This window comes from Panthera uncia, chromosome A2 (genome assembly GCF_023721935.1).
Source record: "Panthera uncia isolate 11264 chromosome A2, Puncia_PCG_1.0, whole genome shotgun sequence".
Classification (NCBI taxonomy): Eukaryota; Metazoa; Chordata; class Mammalia; order Carnivora; family Felidae; genus Panthera; species Panthera uncia.
The window spans coordinates 102588723-102609301 of record NC_064816.1 but is presented as its reverse complement, the minus strand read 5'-3'; the positions used below and the strand labels follow the sequence as shown (position 1 = coordinate 102609301).

The 20579-nt window shown below is 36.4% G+C and overlaps 1 protein-coding gene across 3 annotated transcripts in view; it reads left to right on the top strand.

Annotated features, from left to right (window-relative positions):
• Positions 1–9679, top strand: part of ETV1 (ETS variant transcription factor 1) — a 90980-nt gene extending 81301 nt beyond the window's left edge. For all 3 annotated transcript variants that reach the window (XM_049641566.1, XM_049641567.1, XM_049641568.1), the window contains 2 exons: positions 2628–2729; positions 7733–9679. In XM_049641566.1, coding sequence (XP_049497523.1) covers positions 2628–2729; positions 7733–7954 — 324 coding nt within the window. In that variant the 3' untranslated portion in view covers positions 7955–9679. The remainder of the gene's footprint in view (positions 1–2627; positions 2730–7732) is intronic.
• The last annotated feature ends 10900 nt before the right edge of the window (positions 9680–20579 follow it).

Sequence of the window (20579 nt, the reverse complement as noted above, 5' to 3'; positions counted from 1 at the left end):
AACCATAAAAATGTGAAGCACTAACAAACTGAGACTAGAAACACTTAATGTAAAGTAACTTGAAAGCCCTTTAACGTGATGGAAGTGTGTGCTGTTCACCTCATCGAACATGTTAATAATCACTGCAAGAGTTGGTTCATCGGAGAACTGAGTACGTGCGATAGGAATTTACATCGAACAGTTATTTCCTTCTACCTGTGCCTAAAATATAGTACTGTTAACTGTGGGCACACCGTGGTAGAGTAGATCTCTAGAACTTGTTCATCTTGCATAACTCATCTGCGTCTCATAGGCATATTGGTATGTGGCACTTCTCTTGATGAATGTGACACTGAGTCAGTTAAAACATCTCTAAGAATCGGGGCACCTGGGTGGCTCAGTCGGTTAAGCATCTGACTTTGGCTCAGGTCACGATCTCATGGTTTGTGGGTCTGCGTGGAGACTGCTTCAGATTCTGTGTCTCCTTCTCTCTCTGCCTTTCTTCTGCTCACGCCCTGTCTCTCTCTGTCTCTCAAAAATGAATAAACATCACAAAATTTTAAGAAAACATCTCTAAGAATAAATTTTACTGTTTTAAAATACCTACTAATACCCACTTGTGCTGAGAATTACCAGGCATCCTCAAAATCAGACTCTGCTTATGGTATCAAAAAAATCATCTTTCTCTCCCTAGAGACTTCCACTGTGTTGTCTTAAAGTTGGTTGCAAGTTTTTTTTACTTTCTAGGGACATCCTGGTGAGTTTCTTCATGAGAAGCATTTGTAAATGAAAAACTATTCAGAGGTTGTTGTTTAATTTAAGGAAATATTAATACTTTATTTTCACATAGTTAACAAACAGGGAGAGAGTCAAACAAGAAGACACTCTTAAATACAGAGAACAAACTGAGGGCTGATGGGAGGGTACGGGAGAGGGGAAAGTGGGGGATGGGCACTGAGGAGGGCACTTGTTGGGATGAGCACTGGGTGTTGTATGTAAGTGATGAATCATGGGAATCTACCCCCAAAACCAAGAGCACACTGTATACACTGCATGTTAGCCAACTTGACAATAAATTATATTTAAAAAAGAAAAAAAATATATATATATATATTTAAAAAAAAAGAAAAAAGTAGTTTTCATGTCCTTTTCAGGTTTGCATGCTGTTCACTTGCCAAATCTCTTAAAGATTTGCTGATGTTCATTATTCGGTTTTTAAAAGGCATTTTATTTAGAAAGCGTTGCTTTCATTTCTTACTGCCACCCTCCCATTTCACTACTGCTTAGAACACTTGCATTAAAATAAAGTTGATCTTTGGAAAATTAAGGTGTACCTGCTATGATGACCACTTGGATATGTCATCATGTCCCAGTTACATCACATTTCTCTGCTCTTAAAAAAGTAGAGGGATGTATGTGGCTAAATTACATCGTATGTTTATTCAGGGAATACAAATTAAGGAGGTAGAAGATAGCAAGGATCAGTATTTTTAAAAGGAAGGAAAAAAAAAAAAAACAAACCCTGAGGAAAGCCTATTGCTAATAAAATGGAGAAAGACATTATGATCTCCCTGAAAAGCATTCTATTTTAGTGTATGGGACCCAGCAACAACTTGGAATTTCATAGAAATGAAGGAAAACACTAACTCTATTAGCTAATGCTCTCTTGGGGTCGCCTAGGTATGCATGACAGCTGCAGTATCTGCTCAGACTAATAAAATATGGAAATTAACGAGAACATGGTTGTAGCTGGGGTAGAAAAAGCAGGCTACGCTCTTCAGTATAATGTGTCAGCCAGCCCAAGGCGGTGGTGACGCGGGGGAGGCATATACATTGAAGAAGGGGCTTTTCTTGAAAACCTCTCCTCTGCCACATAAGTTGCTCCTCCAAAGCCACATTATAAAAAGTTCTGAGATTTTTCACTAAACAACAAAGTGGACATTCTGCTTTAGAGATTTTTGTTTGTGGACTTGTGTACATGGTGACCTTTTCCACTTCCTTCTTATTTTTAGTATGCAATTACTGTTGTCTAAGTGAATGCCTAATTTGCCAGTTTAGTATTGGTTACAGTTTTATTCTGATGCTGCTTCAGGCAATAAAAATTATTTGCAGTTCAGATTATGAATTTGTATAGTGTTTCCTCTGCTCCACACAAAATGCCACTTGTTCACTCTTTTATTTGGTATCAAACAGGGTATTTTTTCCTTTAGTTTATCACAACCTCGAAAAACACCTTTACAAAGAGATCACTAAGCTGTTCTTGATCTATGGGTTTTATCTGAAAAACTAAGAGGGAAAAAACAGGCCATATATCTCAGGATGGGAAACTTGCCTCATCTTGGTGAATTGCAGCCTGTTCGTTCCCATTGTAAACACATCCCCTTATTTCCATTTAATTTTGTATCCAAAACAATAGTGACAAAGAATTCTATTGTGAAGTTTCAGAATGATCACTGCGCTGCACGCCTGGTTTAAAAGCAAACCAGGACACAGGAAAATTCAGATCATGATTTTGCCTCTTTACTTAGGTCTTTATTTTGGATGTGTTTTGGAAGGTTTGGAAGTAATTGATTAATTCACTAATGTTTTATGAAATATCTTGATAAGGCAGTTCTTAACACTACAATGTCATTCTGTTTTGGTGGCAGGTGGCCCGGCGTTGGGGCATTCAGAAAAACAGGCCAGCTATGAACTATGATAAACTAAGCCGTTCGCTTCGCTATTATTATGAGAAAGGAATCATGCAAAAGGTGAGCAGCTAAAACAGCATTAAAATTCATTGAAATGTTGCACATTAATCTGCATGTCGTACTTTAAAAGCCACATATCATTGCATTGCTGAAGCAAGGTTTTCACTCATTTTAACATATGCTTAGCTCTTGGTTTTGGTATTACAAGCCTTTCTATTTATAAATTCCTGGGCATTATAGACCGGTGTAATAATATCATATAGAAACTAGTAGACTTTCTGGCATTCCCAACTTTACCGTATTTGGTAAAAAATGTTGTTGCAGTACTAATATTCATGTATATCTTCCCAGAAGTTTTCGGTAGTCCACTACATTCCCCACAATTATATAATTTGGAAATGCTGTTGTTTATAGTTTCCAATACAAACTGAATGCTTACTTTTTCCCTCCTTGTTCTTATCCTTAAGAAACATTCAGAGAATTTCTTGTCCTGAAAAATCTTCTCTTCTTGTCTGAGATCTTGCCTGGTTTCAGCATGTGACAGCTTAGAATCCTAAACCATTTATTAAAAATAAATATTGATACTATTTCATTGGTGAATGAAGTTATATATATTTTATTTCATTTCAAGTGAGCTTCTCTTAGTATTTGAAAGTGGCTTTAAAAAAAAGAGTAAGATAAAACAAGCCAAGTGCATGAAGAAGAGATTGTAAAATTTTTGAAGAAGGGAATGAACCGATGAATAAAGATAAAACATTGAATACTTGTGATTATTACATCTTTCAGCCTTGCATGTGTATTCATTCCAGTTGTGTAGACTGTGAACCAAGTTTATGATTTATCCTTTGTGAACATTACTGTGTTATTATGCGTCCTTTGTTCATTTGGGTGACACAAACATAGCTATATATTCTGCACTGTGGCATATTTTTTATACCACTATATTTACGCCAAGAAAACTCAACCACTTGCTACATGTAACATACTGGAACAGAGGGAACAGCATCACTGAGTTTTTAGACCAAAGGGAATTGGTGCTCTGGAGTTCACCAGCTCAGAAGTTAGAGTGCCCAAGATCCTTGAAAGATAAGGCTGAATCCATTTCTCATGTCCTATTTCCCTGAATCTTGCCTTCAAGATATATAACCTATTACTACCTGCTCCTCTGTGTTCTCCATCTCAACCGTAGGGTCTTTTTTTATTCCTCCCTTCCTCTCACCTGCCCTTCCCACCTGCAGCGAGACCCTTTCATTTTCCTCACCAAGTCCCTAGTCCCAGCATATCACGTGGGCTGGTGCAGCAGGTGCTCCCCAGTCCTGGGCAGTGGTGCACAGCGAAAGAGAGAATGCAGTCGGGTTTACATGCTGACTTCTCAGCGGGTCACCTTTTTGAACAGGTTCTTCTGCTAAATGGTGGTGTTTTTACTTACTGAAGTTGTTCTGATGATTAAATGAAATAAGGTACCCGAGATCGTTGCATGGTACCTGGCACAGGAGAAGTCTTCAGCGAAAGGTGGCTCTGAATACCACTCACACCCTGAAACCAGTGGGAGCTGAGACACATTTGGCTTCTGTGTCTTGACCATTAAGTCTCTTATTAAAGAGAGCATTCACAGAGAGTTAAAAGGAGAAGGTGTCTAGTTACACCTCAGCTTTTAGACGTAGTGTTTGACAGGGTATCTCCAGGATGTCACGCCAGGTCTTAATTATTCTCAAGGGTGTTCAAACGTGATTCTTATTACTAATATCACCATTCCATGTGCCTGTTTATTTATCCGATGATCACATACACCGTGTGTTTACCTCTTATTTTAATAGATTGATAAGACAAGATGCTATCAAATAATCAAATTATGGCATAGGTACTAAAATACAGATTAAAATAGTGTTGCTCCTCACATTTTTCCCTGTTGGGATGTAATTGCCAGAAGAAATTGTTTGCAACTGTTTATCAGCTAGTAGAGGGTAGCAAAATTCTGTGGTTTCTATGACATACCTTTTGGGGTGTTGCTGTGCAATGTGAGAAAGCATAGGGTGTTTAATGGTGAAATATGCAAAATTGAGGTCTCCTTGTAGCCAGCACATAAATGAAGGCTGTTTACAGTTTTTACAGACATGTTTAATCTTTTTCCTCATATGTGTTGAGTGATTCTCTTTGCTGCTATTTGATACGCCTGTGACCCCCCTCATTACTTCACCGATATGGTCCCCTCTTTATAGAGTGCCTTGCCTTCTGATTTTTACCTAACGTCTGTATCAGTCTAATGGTTAAGTAAATTTTAACAGAGTCACTCAGAAAAATTATGCTGTCCTTAAAAAAAAAAGTGTGTTATAGAATTTTATATTTCAGGGTGTAGTGGAAAAATGTTTATATGACCACACTTGTTTAGAAACTTAAAATTCTGATACTCTGGTTTCTTTTCAGATCATATAAACTTAAAATTATGTATGTATGTGGTGTATGTCAAGGAAAATAAAATGGAAAGTTTAGAAAATAAAAATAATCAAATGGATCTAAACATATAAAAAAATCCTGATTATTTCAGTAGTTGTGAAAGAAGAAAGGGTGGGGTATGGCTTTTAGACTGTACATACATGTGTTCACTTCTATTTCAAAACAGAAATGCCTAGACAAATATGTGGAAAAATTTGAACAGTGGTTATTTCTTGATGTTATAATGATAAATCATTATTTCTTTTGGTTTAATGTGTAGTTTTTAGTTTTCCTCTAGTTTCTCTGTGTTACTTCTACGATTTTAAAAATTAACACATAATTTAAATGTGTAGTCTTTCAAAGCACAGTTCAAAAGATACTTCCTTACTTAACTCTAATTCATCTCCTATAAAATTCATGTTCTGTATATCTCAGCTTTGCAGTTTGGGTATACTTAATGTGCAGCATTTTCTACATTGTAATTGTATTACTACTAATAAAAGACATTATTTCCCTTGGTAGTTATCAGCCTTTGTTCTAAACTCTGTGGCATCTAACATAGTCCGATAAATATAGTGGTAGCTCCAAAAATGTTTTCCATAAGAAAAATAGCAGGAAGCAATGAGTCAAGGCAGTCTCCTTCAGAGGTTTTATAATCTTGATTGCATGTTGTACATTTTAATTCCCCATGGTGATTTATCAAATCATTTCTAATTATAACCAATAGCAACAGGTTGGATAAAAAAGCTACCAGTAGCCTAAAGCAAATACCTCTTTTTCTGAAGCTCCAAACAAAACAAAGAAGGTTATTGAATGCTTTGAGGTATGCAGGCCATTTATTTATTTATTTTCCTCAAGATGCTTTGAATAAAGAAAAAAAAAAAAGAAAACAAGGATTTCATATCTTAGCTTTGTTTCTGATATTGCCTGTTTATATATTTATGGCAATTCCACCTTTATGAACTTAGTTTCTTTCTTATAAGGGCCTAAAATAATTTATTTCAGCTCCTCTGTTTGCTATGCAATGTACTAGAAACTTCCATCTTGATTTTATAAGAGGCTTTCCATAGGAGCCGTTCCCACCTTTATTTCACAAAAGAAAGGGGAAACTGAGAGCAGATTAAGAAACATGTCCAAATTTATAAAAACGAAGTGTTCACTCTTTTCATACCTAAGAATATTCAGATTATTTGGATTCTCTAAATTGGTTCCTTTTACAAGCTAAAAAAATCCAGGACAAAAAAATGTTCTAAATCTTGAGTCCAGAACACTAGCGCTCTTTGGTAGTTGATTCGCTTTTTCCAGACATACAGATAGTTTCTAAACCATGAACTTACTCTTCTCCTGCATCACAAAGCAAATAGCAGTGCCTTTTTGATACATAGGAACCCAGAGGTACTGAGTAATTCTCACCTTTCTAAAACTACTAATCTCTGCACACATACGAAAAGGTACTGTCAATGTCAATGCAAAGAACTGTATTCATGCACACACCCCCTCCACCCTCTATCCCACAACCCACTCCTGGTTTTTTTAGAACCTCAGTTTTGTCTGTTAATGGAGGTGGGGGTACGTATGTGTTTCACTTCATTATTGTTTATAATTTCCTAGAGAAACATTATTCTTCAAAATTTAAGTTTGGTACATGTCATTCCCTACAAATTATGCTACTTCTCCTTTATTTCAGGCAGCTGTCACATTTCTTTTTCTCATTTCCTCCCTATGCATTGTATATTTTAAATTCCTTTCACTTTTTTACACCTCTTACTTCAATTTGACACTTTACACACATCCTTAACTTCTGTCTAATGCAACTTGCCTTCATTTTTAAAAGTGATGTACCCAGGATAATGCTGTCCTCTTGATCCATCTTTCATTTAAATAAGGCTATGCATCTTTTTCTTTTACATCAGAATACACAAGTGCCAAAAAAAGAAAAAAAAGAAGAAAAGAAAAAGAAAAAAGAACCAGTTCACTGTGAATCAGCAAGTCACTAGTCTAGTCTTATTAGGAACACAACAAATTTTTCTTTTAAGGTTTAGAAGTTTAGTTTTTCTACGATTTCAGAAAATGTAATATTAAGAGGGAGACACTACACCTTAAAGATCCAGTCATTTTATAAAGATATTACCATTTAAAACAAAGGAAAAAAATTTCAATGGGAGATGCCTGCATGAAATCATTGATTTCCACCCCTCCCCCAAATAACAATGTAAGCTTCCTTTTATTTAAAACAAGCAAAGTGCTAAGCTTTCTAGCTGTGCCTGGAATGAATGTAATTATTACTCAGAGTCAATCATTACTCAAGGTCGCATTTCCCTCTTTTGGACTGTAATTTATTCTACAAAGTAAGGACCTTCTTTTTTTTTTTTTTTTTTTTTTGGTTATACACCCTTTCTGGTATATTAAACCAAGTTTTTATTCTTTTGTTTCCCTGCTCTTTCCTATTTGGGGATGGTAGAGATCGCAGTTCTTTTGAGGTCCATTGACATATAGTGCTACATCAGTTTCAGGGGTAAAACAGAATGATTCACTACTTGTATATATCATGAAATGATCGCCACACTAAGTTCAGTTAACATCCTGCACCATACATAAGGCTGGGTTTTTCTCTTCCGTGTTTTCATCAGGTGGCTGGAGAGAGATATGTCTACAAATTTGTGTGTGATCCAGAAGCCCTGTTCTCCATGGCCTTTCCAGATAATCAGCGCCCACTGCTGAAGACAGACATGGAACGTCACATCAATGAAGAGGACACGGTGCCTCTGTCTCACTTTGACGAGGGCATGGCCTACATGCCGGAAGGGGGCTGCTGCAACCCCCATCCCTACAATGAAGGCTACGTGTATTAACACAAGTGACACTGAAGCAGGGCCTGCTCAAGCGTTTCCTCTTTTGCAGGATGCAGAGAATCTCTGAGTGCTCTTCGATTTTTGATTTTTGTTGTTTGTATTTTATTTTTAAATAATAATACACAAAAAGGGGCTTTCCTGTTGCATTATTCTGTGGTCTGCCATGGACTGTGCACTTTATTTGAGGGTGGGTGGGAGTAATCTAAACATTTATTCTGTGTAACAGGAAGATAATGGGTGAATGGGTGGGGGGAATACGGGGATTACTTTTTACTTAGGCTTGGGATGGGGTCTTACAGGTTTTAAGTATGATGAAGCTATATCATGTTTATTTGATTTCATAACAACATAAGAAAATGTTCATTTTCTCTGGGTATCTATGGTACAGTTAATTCACATTGTGTAAATATCCACTTGGAGACCATTTGCCTTGGGCATTTTCCCCTCTCATTTCTGAGTCTCTGCAAGATGTACAAAAACAAAAACAAACAAACAAAAAAAACAAAAAAAAACAAAAAACAAAAAACAAAAAAAACCCTACTGTAAATGGCAGTTTAATTGTTAGAGATGACTGGTTTTGCACCTGTTGTAAAAAGGTATTTAGAGATTGCATTTGCTGTTTTTGTTTTGTTTTGCTCTATATATGACTCACAGAGGATAACCATAAAATGGGTAATTCTCTCTGAAGTTGAGTGATCACCATGACGGTAAATGAGGGGCACAATTTTGGACTCTGGCTCCAAACTGAGTCATAGGCCAGTAGCATTACATGTATCTGGTGCCACCTTGCTGTTTAGATACAAATCATAATGTCATTTAAATATTTTGAAGCCCGTTTCAGTTAAATAATGATATGTCATGGTCCTTTGAGATCTTCATTTAAATGTTAAATCCAGGATCACAATGAAGCAAAAAATATCTATCTCACTTCCTTCAGTACATAAAAAGACATTATTTAATCGATAAGAATTAACTGTACTAAATCACATATTATGCTGTTCTAGATACAGCAAGCACTCCTTAAGAAAAATATCCAATACACTAAATAGGTACTATAGTAATTTTTAGACATGGTACCCGTTGATATGCATTTAAACCTTTTACTGCTGTGTTATGTTGATAACATATATAAATATTAGATAATGCTAATGCTTCTGCTGCTGTCTTTTCTGTAATATTCTCTTTCATGCTGAATTTACTATGACCATTTATAAGCAATGCAGTTAACTACAGATAGCATTTCAGGACAAAATAGATGACTCAAACCATTTATTGCTTAAAAAATAGCTTATGCCATGCTATGCTATAAGCAGCTTTTATGCACATTGACAAATGAAGAGTAAGCTTCAGCTTGCTAAGGGAAACTGTGGAACTTTTGTAACTTTTGGTGAAATAGAAAATTATTTACAAACTGTCAAAGATCTGAGGAAGTTGCTGTATGACATAGTGCTGGCACTGATATTCATCATCTTGTTTTGGACACTTGTGTAAATGTGTTTGGATTGTTTGAAAGAAGATTTAAAGATTTAAAGTTTCAAAGGTTTTTGTTTTGTTTTTGTTTGGCATTTGGAGAAAATATTGAAAGCAGAATATGTTGTTTCATTCGCCTTGGAAAAAAACAAAGTAAATGGTGTTATAATATCCTTGAAAAGCTTGCTGAACCATTCAGACAAGAAGCATGAATTTTGTTCAATCCATCAATATCCCAGAGGAACAGCATTTTTTAAGAGTCTATAATGAAATGTTAAAAAAAAAATCCAAAACACAAAGCCAAAATGAACCTATAAAAGCATTTCTTGGTGAACACAGGAAAGATTGTTGAAAGATGATTTCTCGGCTACCCATTTTCCAAAATGGCACAGATCACAGCTCATATATCTAAATTGAAGAGCTATTGGGAAACCCATATACAGTGATCAATACTAGTCACACTTAATCCTACAAAAAGATCTATTTTAATTTCATTGTATGTATGTAACCTGTGATTTCAATGATTGTTCTGCCTATACATTATATATCATTAGGCCCATTATGGGTTAATAAGTATGCCTTAAAAATGAGAACTTTTTTCCCCCTACTATGCTCATGTGGCCATTTACAGCACTTAGAATAAAAACAAATTTTAAAATATTCAGCTAAAGATTTATTGGAAAGAGTATTAACGTATTTGGAGAAATTGAAGGAGAAATTAAAAGTGGGTCTTTAAAATAGCATCTAAATGAAATTGTATTGAGGATTCTTTTTCTTTCTTTCTCCTTTTCTTTTTTTCCTTGATCTTTTCTCTTTTTAATATCTAGTTCTAATTTCCCATTGGGGAAGGATTGGGCTATGAGTTATCTTAATGGATCAAAGGAAGAACTGGTATTAATTATATAATATTTAAGGCCAAACTATTTTTCTGCTTAAGGTAGTGACTCACAAAACAAAATGAGTAATTGGCCTGTTAACATTAAGAATATTTCCAGTACAGAAGGGTTCAAACGTTGCATTATAAACTCTTTTGGGAAATGTATCTCAAGTTCTTTTTTTTTTTTAAGTTCTGTTTTTATTCTTTTTGTTTGCTTGTGTTTTTATTTTCAGATAGATTAATAAATCTGGCAGCTGATTTCTGCGAGAATCTTGTGTTTTGAATTTCTAATTGAATTGGCTATCAGAAATCCTTTAAAAATATAACATTTTCCTTCAACTTGGTAAAATAAACTAAAAGAAATCTCTCCCCTAATTTTGCTGCCTCTCAGTGATGATATGCTATTACCCAACAGACTGATTACAACCAAGAACGGTACATCCTAAATAACTAATGAAAAATGACTTTTCTTAAGTTATGCCTCTGAAAAATACTGAAAAATAAAAGTCCACAAAGCTAGCAGTGCACAACAGTTTTCTGAAATCATGCGTGGGTCTTGGAGGTAATTTATTTGAATCATCTTTCTATAGATAGTTTTAATTTCTTGTGGCTGCCCTAACAAAGGTAATGGTTCAAAGCTACACAAATATATCCTTTTATAGTCCTGAAGATCAAAAGTCCAAAATGAGCCTAAAGGTGCTAAAATCAAGGTGTGCATGTAGGGATTCTTTCGAAGGTTCCAGGAGAGAATTCCATTCTAGCTTCTACTTTTAGAGGCTACTGACATTTCTGAGTCCCGGCTCCTGGCTTCAGCACTCCAGTCTTTGTTTCTGTCGTCATGTCCCTCTTTGTACTGAAGTCAAATATTCCTCAACCTGCCTCTTCTAAGGACACTGAGGATTGTATTTAAGGTCCTCGCAGATAACCCAGGATGATTTCTCCATCTCAAGATCTTTCCTTTGTCACATCTTTGAAGGCCCTTTTGCCTGTTTCATTCACAGCTTCCCAGATCAGGACATGGAGGTGGCGGGTTGTGGGGAGGGTGCTGTTATTTAGCCCATCACCTAGATGAAGACGCTCTGGTCAAAATACTGATTGATTTACCTCTAGACAAAAGTTGTGTTGATGGAGATAGGGTGAGAAGTTACTGAAAAGCATTTTTGTTTACCATTGAAATAGTTTTACTATACTCTGCATAAATGGTACTGAAAACATTCTATTAAAGTTCACCTATTCCAATAAAGGATCTAGTAATCGCATCAAACGATGACATGACTTTATAACCCCTTGTGTAAATATTATGTGATGAGCGATAAGGTGTGTTAAGTACAGCGTAGTAGCACAGTTAATTCTGTCGTCCAAGCCAGATTATATATTTTTTAAATAAATTTCTTTTTGTGCTGGTATGAGTGGTTACTATACGCTCTTAACATCTGCCAAGGATTACTATTTATTAAGAATTTTAGAATATGTCTGTTACTCAGAAGAACAGTTCTAAAATGTGAGTCACCTTGTCTTCATATGACAAGGAAAGAAATCTATTACCCACTTTTATAGCATTTAAGCAGATCATGGGAATTTCTAAAATGAGCTCCTTTGTCAATCAGGCAACGTTTTAAGAGCTTATAATGACAAAACATTGCAGAGGAGAAGGTCATTTGAATGTTTATACTTGATATCTTAGAAGAAGTAAAATTTAAAAATAAGTGCATGAGCTATTTTCCAGTGCTGTTTGGGAGGAAGAAGGGGAAAATACTGTTGTAAAAAAAATAGAGATCCAGGTAAAAATAATAGAAGGAGATTAAAGGAGGCAAATGAACAATTAAGCAATTGTGAGAATTCCGTAACAGCCAACATTCCATAAAATATCAGTGTTGGACATCATGCTGAAGAATTTGACCCAGTTTACTCAGAACACAACTAATACTTGTAGGGCTTAATTTTTTTTAAACATGAGATACATTTAGAAGGATTTATTAAAAAAACAATTTATGGGAAAATACAGTTTAAGAAGAGAGTGGACTAGTGGGTACTTTTATAGAAGTAATGATGACTTTAGAATGTTCAATTACATACACAATAGCTATGGCTTATGAATTCATATGTAAGGTAGCATCTTGTGCGGTTTTTTTGTTTTTGTTTTGTTTTTATTTTGCAAGTAGACCCTAATATTCTTATGTATTTCCATTCTAACATTATGTTTCTATGAGGAAGACATTTTTAATTAACGTGGATGTATTGAAATTATACTTACAGTTTGAGAAAACATGCTATGAAATTTGTGATGATAGAAAATTAAATATGCTTAAAATTTAAATCTAAAATAAAAGCCCAGAAATTGAAAGCATGATCGTGATCACTCTGGAAGGTGGCACATCTAAAACTGGAGGGCGGAACATCTAAATTTTTGACACATCCAAATTTTGGCACATCTGAATCATTTTAATCATTTCATGTATGACCAAGCACTTGAGTAACCTCTTTGCTGTCCTTCCACTACTTCCCATGTATTATTCTCCTTATGGTAACTTAGTTCCCAGGACACCTGATCAATGGTTTTCTAATTTTGTGTTCTAATCTCTTTTAATACATTATTTCACTTAATCCTCTCAGCAACTGTATCAGAAAGAAATTTGGGGACGGGAACTCTCTGAATTATTTTAGTGATTCCCATGTGCCAACCAATGGGTATGCATGACATACAGCACTGCCTGTGTCACTCATGGGTCTTATTGAGGGGAAGCTGAGGCTCCCGGCAAAACAAAAATGTCATGTCAAGATGTCATGTGATCACAGTCAAATTCATCAACTCTTTTCTGTAACTTGGGCCTGGCTACTTTCTTGATTTAAATTTCTAATGACTTAAAAATGTACGTAACGATGATTCCCATTTTGCTGAAACACGGTCTTACTTAAAACATTTCTTTAACCATTTTTGAATAGTCTCTATAGAAAAATCTGGAAAAGAAATCAAGTGCTATTTAAACAGCAGCAACATCAAATGGTGATTCCCCCCCGCCCCGAGTCTTTAAGCATTTCAGAATCAAAATGAAGTACCACTTTGTTTTTGTTTTCGTTTTTCTACCAGAGAAGGGTACAGTTTAATGTTCCCAAAGGAGACAGATGTACTGATCAAATTCATCAGAAAGTTGTAAACACTGCCCCCATGATTTATGCTATTAGACATGGCTTGTGAAAGTAATAGATTTTCCAGAAAACTTTTAAGGCACAGTAAATCTGAATTTACATGATTCAGCAGGAGCAACAGACAGATTTTTAAATTAGAAAGTAGAACTGAAAGCATAGAAAGTATTTTATAAAGAAATCTTAATTTGTAATAATGTCACATTACTGCAAAGTGAACTATGACATTTTTTATACATTTTAATTTCCTGAATAGCTAGTAAAAGTATTTGTCCTATAGTTTTAACGTCAGTTTAACTGTCAGAAGAAAAATGTAGTGAGAAAAAAAATAGGAGGGAAGAAAAAAAGACAATGCGTGTAGCACTAGTTTTCAAACTGCGTCTAAAATGCTATCCTACTTTTGATACTACAGAAATATTTTACTTTATACTTAAAAGCAATCACAAATATTGGGGCACCTGGCTGACTCGGTTAAGCATCCAACTTTGGCTCAGGTCATGATCTCTTGGTTTATGAGTTTAAGCCCGGAGTGGGACTCTGCTGGTAGTGTGGAGCCTGTGAGGATTCTCTCTCTCCCTCGCTCTCTGCCCCTCTCCCACTTGTGCTTTCTCTCTCAAAATAAACTTTAAAGAAGTAATCATAAACATTAAATACTTTAATTTTTCTATTTTAAAAAATGTAGTAATATGTATATAACATAAAACTTGCCATTTTAACTATTTAAAAAATTTTTAATGTTTATTTTTGAGAGAGAGAAAGAGTGTGTGTGGGGGAGGGGGGGCAGAGAGAGAGAGAGACACACACACGCACACACAGAATCCAAAGCAGGCTCCAGGCTTTGAGCTGTCAGCACAGAGCCCAAAGTGGGGCTCGAACTCATGGACTGCAATATCATGACCCGAGCCGGAGTCGGGCGCCCACGATTGAGCCACCCAGGTGCCCCGACACTAATAACGTTCTAAATTAAAAGAAATAGAGTATTTCTCTCTGACTTTCCAAATTTCTTGTAATAGATTCCTTACAAAAATCTATTCCTTGCAATTTGGTACTCTGTCATTTACAGATTAAGGTGATTTGTTTAGAATCATTCACTTGCGGAGTAAACTTCTGCTTCGTTACTGAGAGGATCACATGTGAAGAGATGAGATTATATTATTTTTTTCTCAGCTACATAATACTAGGCCCAAATGTGATAATTCTAATTTTCTTTGTTGATTGTTGTTTCATGAAGATCTTAATAGTAAATGTTACAAACAGCACATAAAATTGCCATTCTGATTATTTTGCATACTTACCACTGAAATTCAGTATCAAGAAAATTATGAAATAGAGTCAACTGAAAAATGACTTCTTCCCCACAATTTACTGTTTACTTAGTTTCACAAAAAATTGTCATTATGCAGAAACCCTCAGGCAGTATTTCTAAAATCAAAACAAGGAGAAAAATGAAAATAAATGTTTGGATAATTTAGATCCCCAAAGAGAAGTACATCGCACACTGATTTATTCACTGGCTGAATATTAATTCATTCATATTAGAACAGACTTGAGATGATTCATTTCAATTTGTTCTATGTTTGGAAATCCATTGATTTAATCTCTCAAAATCCCCAAATACGAATCTTCCACAAATTGGTAGTAAACACTGCTATAAATCAATTGATTGTGTATTTTCTGCATTCAAACTAAATGTGCCATTCCATAGGTAAACTATATGGGATATACAATAAATCTAAAATGCAATCCCTGTCCTCAAACTAAATAAGACTAACCCATGTAAATCTAACATACACTTAGAGAATTATTTGCTATATCAGTGAGGCTAAAATAATCTATTATTTAGTGCCCAGACTCTGCAAAAGAAGTATGGTAAAGAAGTAGCCTTAAGAATGCTAGGTAGAGTGGAAAGCAGGGATAATTTTATTCAAATATAATAAGGATACAAGTTCAATCATGCCTATTACCATAAAAAGAAGCATTTAATTAATCACCAAATGTAAGTTTATGTGGCCCATTATGCAGGAGAATGTTGAAAATTTATAAATCAAGGCAGAGCAGAATATTGACTCATTAACTTCTGGACTGCTTTGATCCTGAACATCTTGATTAAAAGCATTTATCAAATGTACACTTGCTGCATACATGTACATACTGGGATTCCTCACCATGTTATGAAGGGCGTATTGTGTTACTTTTGGTTGGTGGTTTAATCATTCCAACAATAACCACTGATTAAGCGTTTTTCAAAGCCAAGAGGCCCCATCTTGTAGACACTGTAACTCTCTTGGTACCCACCCTGATAACTGGCCCCTTGACCCCATCCTACCACTGATGCTTAAAAAGGTCAATAGACAGGAGTAAAGAATCCTTCTAACACTGAGTTATTTCCAGTCTTTGATGCATTCCATCTCATAATTGCAGTGGCAATGACTATTTTATAGCAGAGAGCTCATAGGTTGATACCTGCCTAAGTACCGTTGGGGTACTAGGATAGCCCTTGTTGGATGGGCACAACTCACCTATTGCCCTTGCATATTATTATTATTTTTTTTTAATTTTTTTTCAACGTTTTTTATTTATTTTTGGGACAGAGAGAGACAGAGCATGAACGGGGGAGGGGCAGAGAGAGGGAGACACAGAATCGGAAACAGGCTCCAGGCTCCGAGCCATCAGCCCAGAGCCTGATGCGGGGCTCGAACTCACGGACCGCGAGATCGTGACCTGGCTGAAGTCGGACGCTTAACCGACTGCGCCACCCAGGCGCCCCTGCCCTTGCATATTATTAACAATGCCCACTTTTTCACTCTCAAACCTTGGAAAATAAATTCACTCTTTATCACTCCACTCTATATCAGAAAGCCTGATTGTAATGCTCTCTTTGGGTTGCTTCCCATGATGACATTTGGTGACTGAATCATCAAACCATCCCTCCAGGACACATCTACTTAACAGGGAATCTTTCTTGGACCCGATGAAGCTCACCTCCTCCTTCCTCAGACCTGTGGTGACTCATAATATGTATCAAAACATTTATTTTTTATATTCCTGTATCTTCTATTTTATCATCCAGGGGATGGTGGAAGTTTATAAGCATTAGGGACCTAGGGATCTATCTGGGTGTCTGTGTGGCTGAACTGGAGACATTTTATTCTTTATGAATTTTAGATATGTCCTCATGAAAATGAATGCACTGTGACTCTACGTGTTGTAAGTGGAAAAGGAACTTAGTAGAAGCATAGTAAGATGGCAAAACTGATGGATATGATAACTGAGATTTAAAAAAGTTATAGTGGCAAGAAATAATGATAAATCTGTTGAGGTCGCCCTTACTGAAAACAATTATTATCAACTATCCTCCATTCTTGCATCACTTTAAGATTCAGGAGCCCAGGAGAGAAAACCCAAGAGTTGGCCCTTCGTTTGGGTCCTTACTCCTTGCCTGTAAAAGGGCACGGCGTCTTTCTTACAGCCCCATCAGCCCCTGTACAATGGATGAGAAATAATTCCCAAGTCACCAGCAACTTAAAAAGAATCAGAATTGCCTGCTGGGTGTCTGGTCTTTTTCACAGTCCCTAAAAATAATGTTATCGTTCATCTTCAGAATGGGAAACTGCTGAATATAGAATGTCCTTTTTGTTCTTCCCTTTCCTTCAAAAATGCTTTGATTCCTTCAGGACCTTAAAGCCTGCTCACGTGGTACATTGGCATAAAAGCTGTGATTACCAAGAAATGGAAATACTCAACCCTTGAAGAGTGTAATCTAAGAGGACTAATGATGAAAACTAAACAATATGCTTATAGGACAAGTACTCGGTTAGTTTGCTAGGACTGCTGTACCAAAGAGCACAAACAGGAGGGTTTAAGCAGCAGAAATGTTGTCTCAGATCTGAAGACTACAAGTTTAAAATCGAGGTGCTGGCAGGGTTGGTACCTTCAGAGGGCTGGATCTGTCCCAGGACTCTCTCCTTGGCTTATGGTTGGCCTTTCCCCCCTGTGTCTCTTCACATTGTCTTCCCTGTGATTCTACCCCTTTGTCCAATTTCTGCTTTTCAGAAGGATGTCAGTCATATTCAATTAGGGCTCACCATAATGACCTCAGTTTCATTCACCCCTGTACAAATCCTATCTCCAAATAAGATCACATTCCAAAGCCCTGCAGTTAGCACTCCATGTGCCTCTTTTTAGGAGGGAGGCCACAATTCAACCCGTAACAGTGATTTAAATTATGGTCAAGTGAAAACTAAAGAATCCATCAAAATTAAATAATTATCATCCATTAAGTGTGAGATTCAGACTTAAGAGATAAATTGCAACTCTATCTTTCTTATATTACATGACTAATCTGGATAAAGACTGCATAAATAGAACCAAGGCATTGCTCTTTATTCTCAAAGATGTTTGAAATAAATTTTACTCTCAGTGTTCTTGTCCCTCCACCAATTACCAAGTACTAAAAAGATGTTCTAGGAAAATGGGAATAAAGGGATTACTCACATAATAAATTTAATGAAAATCTGATATGAAAATGTAGGGATAACAAATGGAAAAACATAGGAAGGCAAAACAAGATAAATGGTACCACCATAAACCTAGTTTGTTCTCTCTGTTCCCTGGTGTTTAAGACCCAGGAACTAGCAATGTGCCAGGAGAAAATCCATGAACAAAAACACTATAGACTTTTCCGAGCTAAAATGAGAAGTTAGATGAGGAAATTTGTGTTGAGCACTACTTATCATTTAAGCACTATTGAGCAATAAGCAGCATGGGTTTACACAGAACAAATCATGCCAAACAAATCTGATTGCTTTTTTTATTGAATTACAAGATTAGTGGATGACTGCAATGTGGGAGATGGAATACATTTGGATTTTAGCAAAACATTTGATACAGCATCTCATGAACTCAAAAGTGAATTCAAATAGTCAGAATATTAACACCGGTGTAAGGAGTGGAAATTAAATGAAGGATTGCAAAGAAAAAGAAGCAATAATCAACCGTGATATGGCAGTTTGGGAACACATCATTATAAGGTGCTACAGTGATCACAGGATTTATTCAGTTCATATTAACATTCGCACAGCTTTCTCGGGCTTGATGAAAAGAAATGAAATAAAAGATTCAGAGTATACCCCATGATTTCAGACAATATATACAATCAATCGAGATTTAAGGGAGGAGAGGATAGATGTGGCCTCAAACATTGTCGACCCTTTTGAAAATAGTTACTTACAACCTGGATTGTTTAATTCACTTAAGGCTCTAAGTTTCATCATGATGCTGTTCTTTGATCTTTTTCTGTGTGTGAGGACAAGCCAGTTCGTTTGTCATTCAATCCACTTGGACTTCAATGAAAGATCTACCAAGTGGACAGCACAAGCTCTCTTCGTTCCCTGACTCTTCAGTGTTCAGGAGACTCGAATTCTACCATGGCGTGTTGCCATCATGATAGATACTGCCGCCGTGGTGCAAGTCGAATACGATACCTAATGAAATAAATAGAAAGGAGTAGAAGCATTCCAATGAAAATCACAGTTGTTGATACTAAATTGGGAAATACTGCTAAAAGCATTGAGGCCAGTAAAATGACGGTGGTGTCCTGGCACAACTGAGAAATGCTTACGTCCAATGCAAAGCACCAAGGTGACTAAGAGAGGAGAAACATTCAGCAGTAATGCCAGTGGATGCAACAAGATGACAAGAAACAGCAGTTTACATATGAGTTTACAACGTCAGCCCTCACCCAAGAGATGTAACATGATGTCTGGTCTAGTAGATGAGATTGGAAAGGATTTATCAGTTTCTGAATACAATGCCAAAGTCCCTTCTGGAAGACTGAATGTCTTCCCATGGGAAACATCCTTGTCTACAATAGCAAGAAGGTACAGAGGGAAATCATAGCATAGCATCAAAGAATGCCTGCAAAGTGGCATGGGCTCATGGTGAAGGCTCAAGATGTATATGGTATTGTCCAAAGGCAAAGGAACTATAGCATTTGTCTGGGGATGTATAACATCTGTTAAGGAAAGTAGCAAAAGAGAACAAATACTTGGGTGAAGGGCAGGAAAAACACCCACCTGGAAAACAAAAACTGATAATAAATAGACATATCCACATTAGTAAAAATTAAAATCCTGAGAGGGGGAGACACTATATGTCTGAGAAACAGTCTTCAAATTTCCCTTTGATTTAAGAACTGATTCAAGAATATGCTATAAAATTAGAAATGCAATGGCTTCCAGAACAAGGATTTGTTAGGAACATGAGAATGTTCTTGACAGATTCAAAAACCTATTAGAATAAAAATTCAAATTCTGACATACTCACTTTTCATTTATTCATTGTAAACATAACTATTGAATTTGCATGTTTCCTTCCTTCCCTTCCTTCCCTTCCTTCCCTCCCTTCCTTTCCTTGCTTTCCTTGCTTTCCTCCCTTCCCTTCCTTCTTTCTTTCCTTCTTTCAATTTAATTAACTTGCATATTTAAAGTAGTTTGTGTGGTCTAGTGTTCTCCACCAGAGCAGTGAACATTTAGGCTAGACAATTCTTGAGCAAGATTCTCTCATACATCATAGGATGTATAGCATCTGGCATCCCCAAGGCACTACATGCTAGTAAGACCTCCAGTAACTCTAACAGTCAAACCATACACACACACACACACACACACACACACTTACTTCTAAGTGTCCCTAATATCACCCCAACTCCTAAAAAGCTCAAAAAAATATTTAAGATTATTTATTTTGAGAGAGAGAGAGAGAGAGAGCGTAAGAAGGGGAGAAGGGCACCGGGAGAGAGATAAAATCCCGAGCAGGCTCCATGCTGTCAAAAATGGGGCTGGACTATGAGATCATGACCTGAGCTGAAATCAAGAGTTGGACGCTTAACCAATTGGGCCATACAGGTGCCCCAAAATGTCAAAAAATTTACTTTAACTTTAGTATAAAGACTTACTATGGCAAACCCACTAGTTAAGGTTTCCACGTTCAGGTTTATTGCCATACCTGCTCGGGAACTCAAAGATGCTTGTGGTTGTTTCAAGGACCAATGTCACAAGAGACTTGTATCAGTTTATTCCAGATTGTGTTAAGTGGCTTTCACAAACAACATTTCTTTCTTTCTCTCTCTACATA